We start from the raw sequence: 22341 nt of genomic DNA on the forward strand, positions 1-22341 counted from the left end.
CTGCATCTTTCATCTCTTATAGAAAAGAATGTTGACAATCATAATCTAGATTGTTACAAAAAGAATAAACTAAAATTAAGTACAAAAATGCTGCCTATATTCTGTATATGAAGAAAAATTGATGTAACCCTACATCCTATGCACCTTTTGACCTTGTCAGTTGTAATATATCATCAATATATCCCCAAAAAAGAGAAAAAATGAAAAATAATCAGTATGAATAATCAGAAAGAACCACAACATTGCTCCAATTCTGAACACACAGTCTCAAAGTTGGATCATAATCCCATAAACCGGATGAAATTTGTCTCTCCCGCTTCCTCTTCCTCCCGCTAACCCAATTGTTGTGCAACACAAAACAACCTAGATCGGTACACACAGACCGGATATCTCGCTTCTCCCAAATCCCTTTATATGCTCCATTAGGAAACAAATCTCGGTTCAGAAAAACCACAGTCAGGTTTGTCCTTGGTTCAACACATCTATGATGACCAACCCGGTTAAAACCACCTTCCCCACATAAAACATCATAGAAACTTGGCTGCTCTGATAAGTTGGAGGAGGATGCGTGTTTTACTACTAATTCTATAGCTGCTATTGTAATTGGATCTGATCGAGTGAAGTAGAAACCAGAGTTTAGTCGGCGTGGTAAGTTTATCGGACCTAGGAGAAAGATGTTATGTGAGAAGAATCATTAGATTATTTTCGAGATTGGAGTGTGAATTGGCATTCAGAATCCAAAATTGTAAACTTGTTAGTTTAGAGAATTATCTACAGCTTTGTAGTTTCAAGTTACTACAGCAGCAGCATGAGACGTAACTATCATTTTTGGCTTACTAATAAACACAAATATATACAGCAGAAGATAACAAAACATTAAAATCAAATGTTTTGCCATCAGTAACACCAAAAAAAAATAAAAAATTCACCCACACCATCTTTTCAGCAAATTTTGATTTATACCGGGACCGCTGAATCAGTGGTTGAAATCTGTGTTATCATTTAAGAATAAACCGGCTCTCTCGTACCTCAGATTTCAACCACTGAAAATTCAATGGTTGAAACCGTTGACCACTGAATTATTCAGCGGTCCTGGGATAAATCGAAATTTGCTGAAAAATATGGTATCGATGGAATTTTTTTTTTTTTATGCTACCGATGAAAAAATCAGAAATTAACCTGGTCCACCTTGTATATATTGGTATCATTATCAGCGTCTAACTCTTTAAATTAGCCAAACAGGGGGCTATTAACGACAAATATTAGTTCTATAAAAAGATAACCATGTAAGACCAAGCACTGAACCTTACTTGTTTCATTGAATTCATCTGACTGTGCCATTAAAACACCAGGTCCAAATGAAGAGAGATATGGCAGTGGATTTCGAAACCAGTAAACATCAACATCACTCAACAAAACATTGTAACCTAGTTTTAGTATCTTCAAAACCATTCGAGATTTCACCTTCGTAACCCTTTGAAAACACTCAGTGCCAAAGTGGCAGTTATCGAAGCTGATGTTCCTGGGGGACTGTGTATCCATAAACACTGGTAACCCCTATTATGAGAAGTTATATTAGATTTAATCATTTAATAAAAGAAATTTTTTCTTATGAACTGCCTAAAATACTGGTCATTTAAAATTCAATTGGTATTAGAGCTGAATATGGGCTCAGATCTTAGAATGGTATTCTTGTCTGTATTCCAAGAAGGTACAGTACCAATTCACCAATCATGCCCAATCTTTTGTTATTGTCTGGGAATATTTGGCTTTTCTTACATAATTTGTAAATACAGCAGCCAGTACTGGTACAAAAATAGCTAAACAAAATGCCAAAAAACATTTACCTGTAATATGGAAAACTCATACATCTCTGAATCAAGAGCATATACAATAAAGTTTGTTACACCAAGGTACCTCAGCCTACATACCCAACTCATAAGCATATCCCTATAACTCTCTCCAGAGATGCCAAGAATCACCGACTTGTTCTCATCAGTTACAGTTTCTAGAAGGGTCTCCAAAGCATAATTATATTCAATTTGTGCCGGCATTTCCATGGTCAGGTTATCAAATTGCCTCAGAGAACATCTGTTCTTCTCCTTAGCATATCCTGGCAAATTTAACAAGTCTTTCTTTCTCTTAGTTCCTTGAGATAAAATGCGGCTTTTCTCTTCATTCAAGAAATAATATTGCCCCGAAGATTTTAAAATTTCATAAGGGCTATTATTAAGAAAAGTTTTGGAGAAGTAAAGGGACCCATAAAATGTTGCGAGATGAAGGTTGTTATTATGCACCCGTGTTACTTCATCCCTAATAGTGTGACTTCTCGGGAACTCACTAGACAATTTTCCGAGATTTTCAGGGTAAAAGCTGAGATATAAATTACTCGCATCGAAAACTGTCCTTATTTCAGATGACAAGATCTCATTTATCAGCCATAAGTCATGAATCCCGTTGCCATACAAAAAGGGAGGCATCACACCATAGAATAAGGGAAGTTTTGGATTATTCCATGCCATTAAGAGTCTCTCTCCACAATTTCTTACTTCTGATTGTTTAAATAAAGCTTCCTGTAACTGGTAAGAAAAAAGAGTGTTTCATGTGAAATGTACAATCAGACATCTATATTGTTATTTATAGATCTAACAAAACCTGACCAAAGTGAAATATCAATCCAACTAACCCTAAAAATAACCTTCACTGAATCTTAGCCCAAACAACCATCAAACTGACAAATTCATATTCAGGTCAGATCAGAACTTTGAATCAAGCAATTTCTATCCTCTTGAACCCGAAATCAAACCAACCCATAACTTAATTGACCTAAACCTGACTGAGCTAAAACCCAAAAGGAGGTGATAACTACTACTTTCACGGAATTGGTACATATAATTGTCCCGAGCCCTACAGTGACCTAACCCAGTTCAATTAAACCTTATTTCATATGTAGGTTCTTATCTATATTAGATAATCTATAATACCTTCTTAGATTTTATCATCCTACCATCTTGCCGAAACCAGTTGTGTCCATTGCCAGCTAACTGGTACTCAAAGTTAACTATGTTGGGCGTAAATGAGAAAACAAACCAATCTTTGTTAAGCTTTTGAATAGAGATTAAGGCGTCGAGAAATTCAGGCAAGAGAATAGTCTCTGAGTCTATTAGCATGCAAATGTCAGAATTAGTAGTTTGAGCTCTTGCAACCATCGAATGAAAGAATGGTGTTCCCAAAAACCTAATCAGAAAATAAAGCAAGTCATTACTAATTTGCCATTTTTCTAATCATCTTCAGTTTCATAATCTTAATTCTAGTAACTTTCTAGAGAAAAGCAACAATTCTCAACTTATATATTCAAAATGTCAGACAAATATCTTCACTTAATTTTTGTGTATCTAATATGCATTTTTAACTACCAAAGAGAAGAAAATTCAAATTATATTGGCACATAATAATCCAATCATCTAATAAAACAACCTTATAAATGATTCTCAGATAAATTGATCCAGTGAAAATGAACTATTACTACTATAATAAACTAAATTTAGCATGTTCATGCTTCCATAAACCACCCAACTGGAAAATTTGGAACTTCAAAAACTACAAGCAAATCTACTAGTACTAAAATAAGAAAAGAGAAGTTCATACGTAAATTCGATAGCCGGTTCAATCGTGACCCTTGAACTGAAACCTTCCTTCAATTCAACAATTGAAGGATGTTTCCCAAAAAGAACCGCATCCACTTTATCAGAAAGCGCAAGCCACGAGCGCACAGCCAGCTTCTGCCGGGCCCATGTTAAATCTGACCCGTTTAAAGAACTCATGGGTCTTGGAGCTGAAAAGATCGTAACTTTCAGCACACTAGAATCACCATACAATCTACCATTGTCGAATTTTTTCTCATAATGGAAATTCAGAGTAGAGTATAAACAAAACATGGCAAGGATGAAACCAATAATGCCTATGCTGTATCTGAGAAGCATATTCAATCCCTAAAGAAAAATTTAAAAGGAACAAATAAATCAATCAGAAATTGGAGTTATAAAAAACCAATAATGGAGTTGATAAAAAGGTACCTTGAGACTCGTGCGGCGGAGGCGGCGCGATGGCGAGCGGAAACGAGGAAGGGGGGATTGGTAAGGTCGCATTCTGTTGCGAAGAGATCATGTGGAAAAGAGGGAGTTGATAGGAGCAGCAGCAAGCAACACAGTATGTATGAGGTCCTTTCTAGGAATTGGAAGCGGTGATGGTGGAGTAGTAGTGGAACTTGACCAAATTCCCGTTAGAATTCGCATCCCCTCAGATATCTCATATTTTGCGTGACTTTTTGGAGAATCTCAACCGTTCAAATACATTCTACACGACTCTCAAAGCTCAAATAATACTGGCCCCCTGAGCTCTCCCGAATAGGCACCGGAAACGTCGGTCAGGCAAAATATGAGATATCTCAGAGGATACGCACTCGTTGTTTAAACGATGCGACTGTGGTTCTCTGTGGCGTCGATGTATGCACAAATTGGTGGAACGAGTTTTGAGCTGGGCTTACATTTTATGTGATGCTGTAGTGTATTCGGCCCAATATTTTGGAATGGTCTCCACAATTTCTGGCCCAAGAACACGGTGCCTCTTTTGTGTCATGCTATTTTTTACATTCCGGACAAATGTGTGGACTCACTGGCTCATAAATAGCTTGTTATTCATGATTGGCGATCCTTCAATGAAGTCTGGGAAGCATGGCAGCTGCAAAATATCAGTGCCAATCAGCTGTCTACGGCTCACTGTGACAGGAATGATGCAAGATTACAAATGGCTCACTTATTAGCTAATTTGGGGAGATCAGTGGGTTGGGATAGGACAGAACAAGGTTTGGGTTTAACTTTTGAGGAGTTAAGTAGCTGTGTGAGGTTGGAACAGTTGTAAGACCTACGGGTCATGAATGATACCAAAAAACAAAAAAAAACAAATGGTGCTTGCACTCCGGTTCCACAATGAAAGTGAAATATTATGGTATGAGAAAGATTTCAATATCTCATGTCTTTTGTACCTTTTTCTCATGTTTTAGATTTAATATATTTATATTTGAAGTCTAAATTATCAATATAAACCGTTCAATATAATATCCATACAAAAATATATTTGAGGATGAAATTTTATAATTTTTGAAAGTTTCTTACTATTTTTTTTAAAATAGATACAAAATCACTGTTTTTGGACCATTAAAAAACAGTGATTTGTATCTATATAAAAAAAATAATTAAAAAGTTTCAAAATTTATAAATTTAATCTTCAAATATATTTTAATATGGATATAATAGAGGATCAAATATATTGTATTGGAGATAATAGTGGGTGCGAATTATAGGAGTTGATTAGCATTGTAATGGTAATAGATAGGAGTAGAGGTGCTATCGGGTCGGATCGGGTCCGGGTACTATTATATTTGGATTCGTACCCTAAAAGTGTTCGGGTCCGAACTTCAATCCATATACTTATTTGTTTCAAACCGGATCGGGTTCGGATCCGGATACCTATCTACCCGTAGATATTTCGGGTCTAGTCTTTCGGTTCCGGGTAGATAGATACCCATAATTTGTTTGTGAATTATCGGGTCCAGTTCGGATACGGGGCGGTTCCGGATCTAGAGCGGGTATAGGTCACAACTCCAAAGTATTTGAGAAATTATTTACATTTAAATATAATTATAATTTCTTAAACATCTCATATAATAAATCATTACAATATAAATTAAAAACTGCTACAAAATAAAAATTACACTATTAATCTTGTTCGTAAATAATAAAATATATCATGCTACATAGCAAAATAAAAATAATAACTCTAAATTATTAGTTATCTATCTAAATTAAAAAAATACTATCCTATTGATTCAACATTTGCAAGTACATTATCTCAATTACTATTTTGCCAATTGTTGTAACAAATGAGAGTTTCAATTATTGATGCCTCCAAACTTGCTCGTTTGTCATCAATTACTCTGTTACCTGTGCTAAAAGCGAATTCTGAACCTCATGTGTGTATAAACATAACAAATTGAATTGGAAGTATCATATATTAGATTAGTCATATGAGCAAATTTTTTTTTACATTAGTAAAATATAGCACAGAAGAACCGAGCTTGTTAAGGCTGTAATTAAAAAGCTAGTGTAAAACAATAGCATAAACCTGGTTAAGTTTTACCAATCTATAGCACAGCTGAAATATATTATCTAACACAAAAACTTGATGCAGAGTTATTAATATATATTTTATCGGGTATTTATATGGGTATCGGATCGGATTCGGTTATGGGTCGGATAATTAAATGATACCCATATCCTACCCATTACAGTATCGGTTCCGGTTCGGATCCGGGTCGGATATTAAATTATTAATTTTGTAATTGTACTAGGGCTATATAAAAAGCTCGCGACTCGTGAGCCACTCAAACTCAGCTCGGTAACGAACTCGCTAACAACTCGTTCGTTTAAAATTCGAGTTATTCTGACTCGAGTTGAACTCAACTCGCTCGTTACAACTCGTGACTCGTTTGATTGATGATTTCTTTTGTAATTTTTGGCCCATTTTATTTTTCCAACTAGATGTGACTGACCCAAGTTGACCCAATTCATTTCATTTAATCATTTTGTTGTGAATTGTTTGTTAATTCAATATTTACTACTCATATTATTACATAACAACAATCATCAGTTCAAATGTTCAACATTTCAACACCTTAAACGAGTTGACTCACGAGTCATGAGCCAACTCGAGTTACTCGCGAATTGAATTCGAGTCAGTGAGCCAGCTCGGCTCAATAATCTCAACTCGACTCGACTCACTATCTTCCGAGTTGAATTCGAGTTGTCTATAACTCGAGCTAACTCGGCTCGTTAGCAGCCCTAAATTGTACCCATAATTTAACCGGTTATATTTTTTAAACTATACCCTATCCAAATTAATCGGATCCGGGTAATCGGGTAAAAGTAGCACCTCTAGATAGGAGATGCTTAGTGGAGTTAATTATGATTGTATCTTAATCAAGTCTATAAATAGATGTCATATTATTGTACTCAAATACACAATATCAATACAATATATTTGATCCTCTATTAGAATACCATATTTAATGGTTCAAATCAATAATTTAAACTTTAAAAATAAAGATATAAAATATGAGGCATTATGAAGTAGTATTGGAACCTTTATACATGCTAGAGCAAAATTAAAAAATTGAGATCCAGAACTGAAATATCTTGTGTAATATAATTTTAAGGGGACTAAAACATATTGCTACATTTAAATTTTATAAAATTTTATAGACAAGATTGTAATTTTTCTAATTTATAGGGAGACTTAATCTCCTATTATATCACTACCATCCGTGCTTGTATACGAATTCAGATCTAGCCATGTACCTTGCAATGGCAAGCGGATTCAAGAATTTTGTCAGAAAAGGCAAAATAATAGCGAATCCAGTTTATATAGTTAATTAAGTTCAAATTCATTAGCTAATCAGGTATTAGAAAAAATAATACTTTAATTTTTTATTTTCAATACTCAGACTTCTAATTTTCAATAATTTAACTAGCTGTTTATTCTATTTACCAATCAAAATTCAAAAAAGTTTATCAAATTTTAACTCTAAATTTAATATTAATTATAAATTAAAATTTCAGAGAGAGATGTAAATAAAATTCTATTCTTTTTTTCTATCTTCCTTACAGTGGATATTGTGATGCTAGATGAAGTGTCGAGTTATATCACTGTCAAAACATCTCCAGTGAGTTCTCAAAGTTTGCAGAAAAAAGACTTGGCTCTACACGAGTGTATCATAGAAACTAATTTATTCTTCAACATGTTTTTTTTTATTATTATTATTATCATTGCCAAAGAAGTAATATGATGTTATTACTAAAACACGATAAAAAAAAAATTAATGGTTGAATCAACTTAATATTTATTTCACTTACCAATAATAAAATTGAGGAGGGTTCAGATGCCATTATTTTTTTGTGCCTCCACAATACTTTCATTTTTAAAACATTAATAACTCAAAATTTGAATCATAAACGTTAAAATAAAACCGTTAGATGTGATATATATTATTTTCTTTATCTGCTCGTAACAAATTATTACATTTTGGTTTTTTTTTTATGTGAATCAATAAGTTGAAAAAAATCAATGCCTAGAAATTATCCACATTAGTACGTTTTTACAAGCTCTTAATGACAACCAAAACAAAATTGAAATGTCATAATTTTTTACACGTGCATAGGTAAAATGATGTAGATCATATCCAATGGTTTTATTTTGACATTTATGATTTAAATTTTGAGTTATTAGAAGTTTGTTAAAAAAAAGAAAAGAGAGATAACGGAGGCATTTCAACCCTCAATAAAATTATACTTACAAATATTTCCTAAAGAAAACAAAAAGATTTGTCCTAAATTTAGAAATATGAGCAATTTAATGTTCATGTTGTAATATATACCATCAAATTTCATTCGTAAAGACATAAATCACAAAATTATTAAGTCTCAATATTTATAGAATTAAAACTTTAAATATTTTTTTTTTTTTTCAATTAGAGGGACAAAAAATAACATAATAATTGCTATTCGGATTTTGCTTTTATGAAGTGTTTGTACTTTTAAATGCGATTTGCTTTTTCAAAACGAGATAATTTGGATTAAAAAAAGCGAGATAAAAATCACCATTGGCATATTTAATTAGTACTTTATAATATAAAACCTCCTTTAGTAAGGATATAAATGGAATCGATGTTGAACTATAGTACTAATTTTTTTTTTCACATCTCATCGAGCGATAAATACACATATTACTGGGCACAAGATTAAATTAGTAATTTAGCTCGTTGTAATATTACATTAATTTATTAGTGCACCCACAATAACATGTAAAAACATACTAATTAAGAAAGTATATATGCAACTTTCAAATATACATGGATATGTCAAATTAGAACATGCCAATTTATAACCATACAAAGATGTGTTAAAAATGGTTGTGAATTAAGCTATTTTGAGGATACATTATTTCCATTTTTTTATAATTTGTGGAAACTACAATTTAAAAAAAAAAATCGTCTTATGGATATAAGGTGTGGGATGGAACACACCTTGTGTAAATTTTAGTTGTGATTTTCAAATTGTGAGAAAGTAGAAGAGAGAAAGAATCAAAGGCTCGTCGACCTTAAGGTGCTAACACACCAACTTGTAGATTTTTAATTGTTTGTGTGGATATTGACAGAGACAAAATTGTTATTGTCGTGTAATTTTGATTATTTTCGCAACTCGCAAACAACACGAAAAGGAGTAGTCATTAGATGTGAGGTGCTCCTCTTCTGCACTTCTTCTCTACATATCTAGAGGTACACATCATTTTAAATTTAATTTGCATATATATAAACTAGCATGCTACCTATAATATGTCGTACTACCCTTTCAAAAATTTATTGAATAGAATATAAAACAATGAATTCAAAGCTTTAAAATCTATTTACCTCATAAGTGATTTATTTACATATAAAATTTATAATTTATTGTACTCATTAATATAAAATCAAGTAAAAAAGTAATAAAAATAAATACATTAAAATTAACTTATAAAGTTTTATTTTTTGACTGCTTAACTTTATACTAAATAGCTTCAAAAATTTATAATCATTGCATATAAATGTATCACTCTACTGAAGTAGATCAGTTTTAACGATTTGGATTCATCGCTGAAGTATATCCAATAATTGTTTTGAGAGGTAGCACGCTAATCTTATTCATATTTTTTTTAGTCGAGAAAAAAAAAAAAAAAAAAATATTTTGGCATTCTAAAACTTATTCGTTCCCAGCACACATAAGTATTAGATTAGAAATTTATCCAAATAGGCATAAAATTAGACTATTGCAGATGGATAACTAATCGTTTACTTCAGAAGTCCGAATATTATATTCGTTAATAACCCTTATAAAGTTTTGGTCCTAATGTTGAGAATTGTTTTATCAGAATATTCATGTTTATTTTAAAAGCATGGATATACCTATAAATAAATTATTTTCTGATCTCCTATCATTAGAAGTACCATGATAATATTAATATCTAAATCTGGAGGAATGACCCTTACCAAGTCTAGGGATCATGTAATTGTTTAGGTAGTTTTTTTTTAATGAACTTTATACAAAGTTCATACCGTTTCATTCGTATCAAAATTTCGTATGATGATTTACGTTTACAAAATTATTTAAAATTTATTTTGTTTTAAATTTATTTGCACCTTAATACAGATCAGACAGTTTAGATTATATTTTGAATAAAATTTGTCCAATAAAAGCTCGCAAAAAAATTATAAATAACTCTCTTGTTATTTATATTTTGGCATCTCTTCCAATAAACAAACAAATCAAATTAATTTTATAATTTCTATGAATAATTTACTTAAAAAATGTAAATAATTCTCTTGCTATTTATTTTCGGCATCTCTTAAAATAAACAGACCAAAAATGAAATTATTTTTACAAGTTCTATGAATAATTTGCAAAAATATTGTAAATAATTCTCTTGTTATTTATTTTCGGCATCTCTTCAAATAAACAAATAAATATAATTATTTTTATGTTTTTTTTTTTTATATAATTTGCTTAAACTTTCAGAAATTATTTGGTTCATCGAGCGGCTCTTGCGCGGCACAAAAATAACCCGGTCGGTTTACTTCCATGGCTCCCGCTCTTCCCGCCATCTCCATCTCCTCCTCTTACGGCCCGGAGAGCTGGTCGGACCTCCCCGAAGAACTACTCCGCCTCATCCTCCTCCGCCTCTCTCACATCGAAGACCACCTTGTCTTCTCCTCCGTTTGTCGCTACTGGCGTTCCTTCACAACCTCCTTCATCTCCACCTCTCCAACCTCCCTCTTCCCTCCTCTCCTCATCTGCCCCCTTTTACGATTCCGCCACCGCCGCCGCCGCCAACTCCCTGTCTCCGCTTTAAAACTACTCGACCCTTCCATGCCTTATCCAAATGAACTCCTGCTGGATTCCTGCAATACTTCACCTGTAGAAAAATCCATCCTCTCTCTCAACTTCCTCTCCTCATCCCATGGACACCTCCTCTTCTTATCCCTTCGCCGCCGCCAAATCCTCATCGTGAATTTCATCACCGGTGGACAGATCATCTCTCCTGTTGTCCCTCTGCCTGTTGATTTTGACAGTTTCTTCCAAAAAAACAGAGAATTTGACTGGTCAACTGTCCCTCGCCTTGCTCAGCTCACAGCTCCTGTATCCTCCCCAAACTGCACTTTGATATTTTTAACACAATCACATCTCTTGCTGTGGAAAATTAGCTCTACAGATTGGAGTTCACATCCCCTCCAAGTTTCTCTTCCATATTTGTTGCAAATGGTAGTTGTAAATAAAAAAATCTGGGTTTTGGAACATGGAGAGAGGCTTTCCATTTTAGAGCTTCCTCAAGACTTGAGTTCTAAGGTGATTTTTTCGGTTGAGCGATGGCCGGTCTGGGAATGGAATAACGGCCGAATTTTTGAGAGTCCTCGACTTTTCGAATGTGAAGGCGAGATCCTATTTGTTTGTCTTAATGACGATGGTAATGGCCCATTTTTCCTTGATAACCATCATATATCTACTAAAATCTGTCGGTTTGATATATCTACTGATAGAAAAAAGGTGGTAGATTTTAAAAGATTAGGAAATCGGGCTATTTTCCTGAGTGCTGCTATGAATGTACCTGGATGTGTTTGCAACAACCCGGAGAAATGGGGAGGGAAAAGCAACTGCATTTACTATGCGAGTACTGGTAAAAAGAAATGGGTGGAGATGGAGGTGGGAGCTTATGTACCGGAGAAATTGTTCAAGCCGGGTAATCGTTCAACCTGTTCCTTTCCTTTTTGGGACTTTCCAAGCATACTTCAGTAATCAATATGAGCATACTCTTTTAGTGGTTTCTTTTGCTTAATTAAGTAGTTGTTTTGTTTAAGCAATGGAAAACAATTTGAATAATATATTACTCTTAATTTTGTTGATGTGAATGTGTCCATGTTAGATGTGGACATGTGTTGGTATATGTTACTTTTGGTGTTCATTTGTTTATTGGTTTCATCTTTAGAAGAAGGGATTCTTTGCTGGAATACATATCCAATCAAATCAATCCCTGATTGATCGGAATTGTAGTTATCCAATCAAAGCAATACTGTGTTTTTTTCCTGATTGTGATATAATTCATTAATTTGTTGATTAGACTAAGCATAAGTGACTATTTGGAAACCTCTCACTTCTAAGTTCTAATTTTTTCCCATGGATTTGATCATATTATATGTGTACAAAAGTCTTAATTTTGTTGAATTTCTAGGTTACAACAAAATTTGAAACTTAAACTTATGATACAATATTTTAGGAGTGAGTCTATCGTACTATGCATATCACGGGTTATTACCGTGCTACGGCTCTATATTTGAGTTTCAAATCCTAACGGTCGATCCAAACCGTTCATCTTGTTCTCCATATTAATATGTGTTTGGAGACCAAATTTTACATTTATTGAAATTTTTTTACTATTTTTTTAGATATTTAGAAAATCACTTGATCTGAAAATTCTGGACCATCCAAAAACAGTGATTTTCAATAAATCTAAAAAAATAGTAAACAAATTTCAAAAAATGTAAATTTTGGTCTCCAAACACATATTAATATGGAGAACAAGATGAACGGTTCGGATTGACTGTTAAGATTTGAAAACTCAAATATAAAGCCGTAACACAGTAACAAATCGTAATATGCATAGTACCATAGACTCACTCATATTTTAGAGATATAAGTTGGGTTAAGTCCCCTTGATTGTGGAGCTTTGACACTGTGGGCAAGGGTAATATGTTTATATATCTCATCTTTGGAAAACCACAAAGAGAATCTAATAAATTTTAGAGATGAATCGGTATACACTCCTTTTCAGAGGAAGTCAAATTATTATCATTTTTTTGTATTATTATTGAATGGTCCTTGGGCATGTCTTTCATTTTATATATTGCAACAAAATTATGTGTATGGGCATTTTGGTACATATAATTCTATGCTATATAATTTTAACAGTAGTTGTAAACAATTTTTTTTTATATAGAAAAAAAAAAACGATTTAAAAGAAATCAGCACCGCAGGTTCTGTTTTTACAAAAAGTAGCTCCAGAGTAGAGAGGACAATCCTCCACCGAATCAATGGTTTCTTGAGGCATATTTTGACCCGTTCAGAATTTGATGATGCTTTTAAGATGAAATATATTTTTTATTTTTTGTATTTTAAAAAATAGTAGATTTGTGATTTTTTTTTCTATTGAAATATTAGAAATATATTTATATTTCTAGTAAAATAGATGGGATACCAAAGAATTTGAACTTAATAGGATTGCGTCAAATAATCTAGATAAATATTTTTCGGGTTGGATTTTTTGTGATTGTTTATTGATTCCAAGTTAAAAAAAAATCAATTTTGAATAATAATACATGCTAAATTCAAATTCTAAGATACTTCATCTGTTTTTCTAAAAATTATTTTAGATAATATAAAAAATATAAAATAACTTAATTAAAATTTTGTTTTGAAAGAAATTTCAGAAATTATTTGGTTCGTCAAGCGCGGCACAAAGCACCGAAATTTTTTTAGTTACCACTTGAAATTTCAAAATTATGACATTAGCACCACTTTTAGAAAAATTAAAAACTCGCCACAGTCTACGCATCATTTTAAGCGTGTGCGCAAATCTAATATGCACAACAATTATTTGTTGCCACCAATTTTTTTTAATTAATTTTATTGTTATAGCAAGTTTATTTGGGTCTATAGTAGACTGAATGGGACCAAATTAAACCGAATTTGATTCAATTCTGATCAATTTTGGTCTACGATTGAACAGATATGGTAAATTACAAAAAGGGTACAATGTTGATTTCATTTGGTTCAATTCTGATTTATTTTGGTCTACTATATACCCAAATAAACTTACTATAACACTAAAATAAAATTTTAAATTAATTAAAAAATAAATTGGTGTACAGATTCATTCTAAGCACCAAATTACATACTTGATCAGCGCACGCGTCAAAGATGATGTGCAGACTGAATATGATTAGGAAAGTGCGATCAGAATCGGAACAGAGACGGAAAAAAATCAACTGGAGCGGCTTGCGGGGCATACCAGGTCTGCTTCCATGGCCACCGCTCTTCCCGTCGCCTCCATCTCCTCCTCTCACGGCCCGCAGAGCTGGTCGGACCTCCCCGACGAACTCCTCCACCTCATCCTTCTTCGCCTGTCTCACATCCAAGACCACCTCGCCTTCTCCTCCGTTTGTCGCTACTGGCGCTCCTTCGCAACCTCCTTCATCTCCACCTCTCCAACCTCCCTCTTCCCTCCTCTCCTCATCTGCCCCCTTTTACGATTCCGGCCCCGACGCCGCCACCGTCTCTTTGTCTCCGCTTTAAAACTACTCGACCCTTCCATGCCTTACCGAAATAAACTACTCCTCGATCCCTACAATCGTTCGCCTGTAGAAGAATCCATCCTCTCCCTCAACTTTCTCTCCTCATCCCATGGACACCTCCTCTTCTTATCCCTCCGCCGCCAAATCCTCATATTAAATTTCATCACCGGTGACCAGATCATTTCTCCTGTTGTCCCTCTCCCGGTTGATTTTGACTGGTCATATGCTCCTCGCCTTGCTCAGCTCACAGCTCCTGCATCCTCCCCAAGCTGCACATTGATATTTTTAACAGAAAAGCATCTCATGCTGTGGAAAATTAACTCTACAGATTGGATTTCACACTCCCTCCAAGTTTCTCTTCCATTACTGAGGCAAATGGTAGTTGTAGGGAGAAAAATCTGGGTCTTGGAGGGAGAGAGGCTTTCCATTTTAGAGTTTCCTCAAGACTCGGGTTCTAAGGTGGTTTTTTCAGTTGTGCGATGGCCGGTCTGGGAGTGGGATAACGGCCGAATCTTTCAGAATGTACGACTTGTCGATTGCGAAGGTGAGATGCTATGTGTTTGTTTTAATGACTGTGATAGACGATTCATTAAAAACTTAATTTATACTAAAATCGGTCGGTTTGATATTTCTACTGATAAAAGAAGAGTGGTAGAGATGAATAATATAGGAAATCGGGCTATTTTCCTGAGTGCCGCTCTGAATGTCCCTGGTTGTGTTTGCAACAACCCAGAGAAATGGGGAGGGGAAAGCAACTGCATTTACTACGCGAGTAATGGCAAAACAAAATGGGTCGAAATGGGGGTGGGAACTTTTGATAGGAGCACATTGTTCGTGCCAGGTAATCGTTCAACCTGTTCGTTTCCTTTTTGGGACTTTCCAAGCATACTTCAGTAATCAATTTGTATGGTACTCTTTAAGTGTTTAATGATTTTGAAATTGCTTTGATGGACTTTAGAGTTTAGAGTTAATGGTTTCTTTTGCTTAATTAAGTAGTTGTTTTGTTTAAGCAATGGGAGACAATTTGAAAAATATAATACTCTTAATTTTGTTGATGTTAATGTGATCATGTTTGCTTTTGGTTTTCATTTGTTTATTGGTTTCATCTTTAGAAGAAGGGATTCATATCCAATCGAATCAATCCCTGATTGATCGGAATTGTAGTTATTTAGGGTTGATACGTTTTACTCTACTTAAATTAGAGTTGGCGGTTTCATTTGGTCAAGCAGTTGCTTTTGTTGCTTGTCAGGCAATCACACTGGCCCCTTCTCAGTCAAACAATACTGAACTTTTTTTTTTTTTCTTTTTCTGATTGTGATATAATTTGGTGGTTAGGCTAAGCATAAATGACTATTTAAAAACCTCTCACTTTTAAGTTCTAATTTCTCCACATGGATTTGATCATATTACATATGTGTACAGAAGTCTTAATTTTGTTGAATTTCTAGGTTACAACAAAATTTGAAACTTAAAACTCATGGCACAATATTTTAGAGATATAAGTTGGTTAAGTCCCCTTAATTGTGAAGCTTTGACACTGTGGGCAAGGGTAATATGTTTATATATCGCATCTTTGGAAAATCATAAAGAGAATCTAATAAATTTAGTGATTTTGGAGTATTGCTACTAAAATTGTGCCAGTTTTTCAATGACATTGATGCGTTGCCAATTGAAGAGGGTGTTCTATTCAATCATGGCATACACTCCTTTTTAGAGGAATAGGCTATTCGATTCGATGAAGGGTATGTTCTATTCAATTTATTGAATGGGGCCTTGGGTTATATGACCAAAACTCCAGGTATATCTTGGAACTTAAAACATCATGTCTTTTATTTTATATATTGAAACAAAATGTGTATTGGCATTTTGGTACATATAATTCTATGCTATATAATTTTAACTGTAGTTGTAAACAAGATCTTTTTTTCTTTTTTTTAAATAGAAACAAACAAAATGATTTAAAAGAAATCAGCAAAGATGGTTCTGGTTTTACAAAAATTCAGCTCCACGGCAGAGAGGACAATCCTCCACCCAATCAATGGTGAATTCAGATCTAGTGAAGTAAGCCAATTTTTGAGTTTTAGATCAAGACCATCCGATTCGAATCCGCGACAATTCATTTTGAAGTGAAGCGCACACATCCCGAACGACGGATTCTAATCAGACTGTCCCGATCAAAATCCGAAAATCCCAGTTTGGATCAAGAACTTTAAAAATCGCAAAACCAATTGATAACATCAAACACAAGAACTACCATTTTAATCTAAAGCCTTTTCCAATATTTTTAGACACTTGATTAAGTGATCAAAATACGTTCTATTTGAGAATATCTCATGGAAAAAATGCTCAAGTGCTTTTCATTGTAAAATCTATAGGATGTATAACCACATCTTCAAATCTCACCATATCTAGTTCGAATTAAATAGTGCTTTTGTATAGGTTGTCGTGAGTTTTTTTTTTTTTTTTTTCCAATGTCCGGTCGCTGCCAATTTGATTGTTTTAACTTTTAAGGTATCACCTATTCCAAAGTTGAAAGATTCCTAAAAAAAATGCATACTTGGAATAATGCGAATTTCCAAAGACGTTCGCGGCAACAAGTCTAAACCTAGCTAGATAGATCAATCTTCCATCCAAAATTAAATAATTTTAGCTCGTTTGTTAGCAAGGTTGTACTGCCGAAATTTTTATTAATAATAAAAAAAAAATCAAATTTCAGAAAATACACACGTTTTCGGAAAATTTTCAGAAATCCAGCCCAAATCATCCAGCGGAAATCCAACTGAATAATCTAAGCAGAAATCCACGATAATTGTTTTATTTACAAAGAAATGATTTTTGAACCGGAATCAATAACTCAGATCTAAAATATTTTTTTTCTTAGGAACACACAAAGAAATATTTTTTTTACAGTCGCAAGAAATTCTGCCTGAAAAATATTAATCTGAGTTATTTGTCGCAGTATTTGTAGTAAATTCAATTATATAGTACTCCATCTATTTTTCAAGAAAATATAAAAATATTTCTAATATTTCAATAAAAAAATCATAATATTTTCTATTTAATTGAAATAAAAAATTAGAAATCTTATTTCCACTGAATAATCTAGTAGAAATAGTAAATCTGCTAGTTTATCTAGTGAAAAGAGCTCTTTCATTTCTACTGGATTATCCAACGAGTTTGGGATGGATTTCCACTGAAAAATCTAATTGTATGGTTATTTTTTCCAAAAAAGTATGCGTATTTTGTGAAATTTGAATTTTTTATGGTTATTAATAAAAATTTGGGTTTGTACGTTCTGTTACTCTTTTTCTTTATTTAATTATTGTGCACGTCTAATGTTACAAATTTATAATCTTGATTTTTGTTGATTTCTATTTTACGTTTTGACTTGAATTGGTCTGGATAAAAAAAAATTAGATTTTAATTAAGGTACCTAATTAATCGCTTCTTAAGTCCTCGTTAGAGACAATATTATAAAAATGTTTCAAAGTAAGAACCCTCCTACCCAAAATCCAAGATGCGCCATATATTTGTATCCGATCATATAATATTTAGAGTAGAACTAGGGTGTTCTTAAGCCTGTTCGTCGAGTTTTTTTTTGTAAACTCAATTTTAAAATTTATTAAATTAATTTTAAATAATAAATTTAAACAGTTAATCAATTTACTTTATGAGTGATGTAATTTACTTATTAAAATTTTAAATTTTCATATTAATTTAGCATAAAATTAAACGGTAAAAAATGATGAAAAATAAATACATTAAATAGATTGGATGCTCATGGAAGCAAAGTTCTCCTGCAATCTAGCAGATGTACTTGCGTTGACATTCATGTAACAAACAAAATTAGCAAACTAACGGCTCCAGCACGCAAGCACATGAATTCTACTTTTATTTTAGAATATATTTCGATTGTTGGTTCTTATATATTAAAATTAGTGTGAGTTGACCCTTCTTTCTCGCGTTTTATTTTTATTTTGATGATTCAGAAAAAAAAAACTTTAAAAATAATAAGTGGGATGCGAGAACATTTTTTACCTGATAAGAAAGAATTATGGTTCCTTTAATTATTATTATTATTTTTTTAAGAAACTATAGTATTCAACAGTTGCTATGAGATTAATTAACCTTCAGCTTATAACATTAAAAAAAAGTCTCTTTTATTGTATAATATCTGAATTTCGCAGTCAAGATCAGATCTTACTGTATAACTTCAAAATCTGTTTGACTTAATTCAGACCTATAAAAAGAGAAATTATATACCTTCGCTCAGAATTAATTCTACTTTTTCTTAGCAATTTTGCTTATTAAAAATTCATTACAAGCTAACTAGCTGCATAGCATACGCCACAGAATAAAGTCCGTGTTCCCTCGGTACCTAAGGTTCATAGCATGGGCCCAGTCGAGCTTAACTCAGTCCGGTGCCTATTGAAATTATAGGGTTCTGCTTTAAGATTCGTGCCAATAAAAAGAACGGTCAGGATTTATCACTTGTACCTCAGGTACCTGGTGATACGGATTCCACAGAATATTTATATACCTAGCTATTCCCCATATATTATACTAGTAATCGTGTCCGTGCATAACAACGGAAGCAAATTATGTAGTAGAAAACATTAAGCTCCTTAATAAGGAAGAGAGATAATTTACATCAAATTTGTAGATAATTTACATCAGTCGTGCCCGTGCACACCTGCCTGTGCGATTCCTATTGGCCCATACCAGTAGAATAAAATACAAAATTATATAATCTGAAGTGACTTTATAAAGATTTTGGAGAAATTAAGTGCTCACTCTTCTTGGACTATCAGATCAAATTGTTAAGAATAGACTTTTCTTGGCTATAGTAAAGCTACCTAAGGTTGTCATCTCTAATAGTTAAGAACACATGCTTTTGAATTTTAGTAGTACTTGCGCAATATAAATTAAGATACCTGCTTCAATTTGTGTTTAGCATCACATGCAAATTCAATGATATATAAAGATTTAGGTTTGCATCAAAATCCATTACATGCCACTTTGCTTCAATTTAAATGAACTTGAGCAGTGGAACAAAAATGATCGAATTACATGCTACTTGATGTAGAACCATTAATACGTATAGAACCATTATATCAAGTACATAAAAAAAAAAGTCATTACATCAAAATCCATTAACCACATTACATGTAATTTAAAAATAAAAAATAAAAAAATAGCCGAATTACATGCTAAATCAAAATCCATTAACGACAAAGTCAATCATCAAAATCCATTAACTATATCAACTAATTAAATGAAATTTAATTACAACTTCAAAATTTCAAAACTCAAAATTAATTATTATTCAAGAGATCTTCATTAGATTATCTTTCATGCTCCTCTTTCTCAAAAACTAAATGAACATCATACCGAAATAGATGAGTATATCTTCTCTGCTCCTGGAAATGAACATTAAGTGCAGAAAGTGAGAACGAGGAGAAAAATGAAAACTGGATGCTAGAGTTGAAGCAAGGGATAATGAATATACTTCCATTACAACAAAATTTATAAACTAAAAAATTAATTACAAACTCAGAATTAATTATTATTTAAAAGATCTTCATCCGATTATGAGTATACTTTCATTTCATCTACTTCACTTGTAAGGCAATTTTATAAAATTTTCCCAATTTTACATCTAACAAGACAAGATAAACAATAAATTTCATCAAAACATTCATGATTTTTGCCCCAATACACTCAATTTTATGAAATTTTCATCCAATAAAATAAATTTAAACGTGACCAAGAATTTCTGCCCCAATACAGTCAATTTCATGTTTTATACATGATTTTTCATCCAATAAAATAAATTGTAAAACAACTATCTAATTAGCCACTAAATTTTCAAATCAGAGACAACGAGATAGAGATAGAGGAAGAGCATACCAAAAATTTCTGAAAGTAGAGCGACAGGGGCTTACACGGTCCTCTACTGGAGACGCATGTTGAGGGGTTGGCTGGAGCCACTTGGCACAGGGCGCGAGGAAGAAGAGAGAGGCCGCTGGAGGGTCTTCTGGAGGCGCTTGATTAGGGTGGAGAGGGCGGGTCGGGGCAGAGGAGACGAGCACGAGAGCTCATCTGATTTGGTCGATGGAGGAGAGGACGAGAGAGAGAGATAATGGAGGAAAGGAAAGAGAGGGAGACGCAGGGGAGGGATGAGGGAGAATCGGTCGGGTTAGAGGTTTGTGGGCAGCGTTAGTAAATTGGATTGTGATTCTGATCCGTTGGATACAATGAATGATTGAGATTTAAGTCTCGCAAAATATGAGATATCTCAGAGGATACGGATTCGAGGGAGGCGCGCCCAGCGAAATTTTTTTACAGATCTTAGAATCGAAATGGTGTGCAGTAAGTATGGCATTACGTGTAGCGGGTAAATATTTAACTAAATATAAACTTCTACACATAAGAAAAAAAATTTAATAAAAAAAAAGATAAGTTATGTGATTGAAGGGCTGATATTCAATCCGAAAATTCTACTTTTAATCACAACCTTTACAGAATCTAGACATTAAGCTCCTTAATAAGGAGGAGAGATATGTGAAAAAAAAAACACTATAGATAGTCCCTTATCTGATATCTCTAACAGTGACCGGTTGATGTATAAATTGATCCCTTGGTTTATTCTCCAATATTACCCCTGGTGCCCTGCAACAAAGAAAACGTCTCTCTTATACTAGGAATATATATACAGTAAAACAGTTTGTGAGGAGCGAGTATCAGATGGCAAAAGGGGAAGTGCACGCTCAGTGTGCAGGTCCAAATGTGCAAGCTCTTGCTGCATCAACTCCAATCCCTGAAAGGTATGTCAGACCTGAAACAAAGCTCGATTCAATCGCTATGACAAACCAGATTGAGTTACCTGTCATAGATTTAGCAAAATTGATTGATCCAGCCTTCTCCAACGAAGAAGCCGCAAAGCTCCACTCAGCCTGCCACCAGTGGACCTTTTTCCAGGTCAGATTTCAATTTCAGGATTTTCTGAACCATTCAAAAACAGTGGTTTTCAAAAATCTAAAAAAAATAGCAAACAATTTCTAAAAAATGTAAAATTTGGTCTCCAAGCACATTTTAATATAGAGATCAAGCTGAACGGTTTGCATCAACTGTTTTGACTTCGAATCCAACGGTTTAGAGTTCAATACACAAGAATGCTTATACATTGCAATGCACCATAGCCCAACTCTGTCTCTCTCTCGCTATATATATAGAGAGAGAGAGTAAGGCTACGCTACTTCGTGAATTAATGAGGTTGTTTTAATTCGTGTTCATATCTCTAGTTTCAAAGTTCAAAATAGCCGATTCAAACTATTAGATGTTTAATCTATATTAAAATGTGCTTGGAGACCAAATTTTACATTTTTTGGAATTTTTTTACTATTTATTAAGATGGTTTGAAAATCAATGTTTTTTAATGGTGCAAAATTTTAATAAAAATAACAATTTTCAAACCATCTTAATAAATAGTAAAAAAATTCCAAAAAATGTAAAATTTGGTCTCCAAGCACATTTTAATATAGATTAAACATCTAACGGTTTGGATCGGCTATTTGGATTTCGAAACTAGAGATATGAGCGCGAATTAAAACAACCCCATTAATTCACGAAGTAGCGTAGCCTTACTATATATATATAGAGAGAGAGAGAGATAGGCTAATAAATAATCAATTGTTCCTAGCCTCCCATGCAACCAAGTCGTTTTCCAATTTTTAAAGTCCAAATGATCGATCCAAACCATTAGATGTGATCTTCATATTAAAATGTGCTAGGAGACCAAATTTTACATTTTTTAGAATTTTTTTACTATTTATTAAGCCACTTTGAAA

The 22341-nt window shown here is 33.3% G+C and overlaps 3 protein-coding genes and 2 long non-coding RNA genes across 5 annotated transcripts; 3 read left to right on the forward strand and 2 right to left on the reverse strand.

The window, feature by feature from the left end:
- Positions 1–88: 88 nt before the first annotated feature.
- LOC144546955 (Nucleotide-diphospho-sugar transferase family protein) lies at positions 89–4274 on the reverse strand. Its single transcript, XM_078295545.1, has 6 exons — positions 4077–4274; positions 3649–3992; positions 2985–3237; positions 1848–2579; positions 1311–1557; positions 89–663 (listed from the first exon to the last, which is right to left on the reverse strand). The coding sequence occupies exons 1-6, from the start codon at positions 4146–4148 to the stop codon at positions 212–214; spliced, it is 2100 nt and encodes a 699-aa protein (XP_078151671.1). The 5' UTR covers positions 4149–4274; the 3' UTR covers positions 89–211.
- Positions 4275–10688: 6414 nt separating this feature from the next.
- Positions 10689–12092, forward strand: LOC144546864 (uncharacterized). Its single transcript, XM_078295451.1, has one exon. The coding sequence runs from the start codon at positions 10728–10730 to the stop codon at positions 11937–11939; it is 1212 nt and encodes a 403-aa protein (XP_078151577.1). The 5' UTR covers positions 10689–10727; the 3' UTR covers positions 11940–12092.
- A 2042-nt stretch (positions 12093–14134) lies between these two features.
- On the forward strand, positions 14135–15279 carry LOC144546866 (uncharacterized). Its single transcript, XM_078295452.1, has 2 exons — positions 14135–15035; positions 15136–15279. The coding sequence occupies exons 1-2, from the start codon at positions 14222–14224 to the stop codon at positions 15144–15146; spliced, it is 825 nt and encodes a 274-aa protein (XP_078151578.1). The 5' UTR covers positions 14135–14221; the 3' UTR covers positions 15147–15279.
- Positions 15280–19629: 4350 nt separating this feature from the next.
- On the reverse strand, positions 19630–20541 carry LOC144546987 (uncharacterized). Its single transcript, XR_013508934.1, has 2 exons — positions 20402–20541; positions 19630–19911 (listed from the first exon to the last, which is right to left on the reverse strand). It is a non-coding gene; the product is annotated as an uncharacterized LOC144546987 (long non-coding RNA).
- Positions 19787–20634, forward strand: LOC144546986 (uncharacterized). Its single transcript, XR_013508933.1, has 2 exons — positions 19787–19928; positions 20418–20634. It is a non-coding gene; the product is annotated as an uncharacterized LOC144546986 (long non-coding RNA).
- Positions 20635–22341: the final 1707 nt, after the last annotated feature.

The sequence above is a fragment of the Carex rostrata genome, chromosome 30 (genome assembly GCF_964058835.1).
Source record: "Carex rostrata chromosome 30, lpCarRost1.2, whole genome shotgun sequence".
NCBI lineage: Eukaryota > Viridiplantae > Streptophyta > Magnoliopsida > Poales > Cyperaceae > Carex > Carex rostrata.

Excerpts from the sequence above, each read along its gene's own strand:
- LOC144546955 (XM_078295545.1), bottom strand. The coding sequence starts at position 4,148 with ATGCGACCTTACCAATCCCCCCTTCCTCGTTTCCGCTCGCCATCGCGC. Across the intron at positions 1,558-1,847 it reads ATGAGTTTTCCATATTACAG|GGGTTACCAGTGTTTATGGA; the intron begins GTAAATGTTTTT and ends TTCTCATAATAG. Across the intron at positions 664-1,310 it reads AGATGAATTCAATGAAACAA|GTCCGATAAACTTACCACGC; the intron begins GTAAGGTTCAGT and ends TCTTTCTCCTAG.
- LOC144546864 (XM_078295451.1), top strand. The coding sequence starts at position 10,728 with ATGGCTCCCGCTCTTCCCGCCATCTCCATCTCCTCCTCTTACGGCCCG.
- LOC144546866 (XM_078295452.1), top strand. The coding sequence starts at position 14,222 with ATGGCCACCGCTCTTCCCGTCGCCTCCATCTCCTCCTCTCACGGCCCG.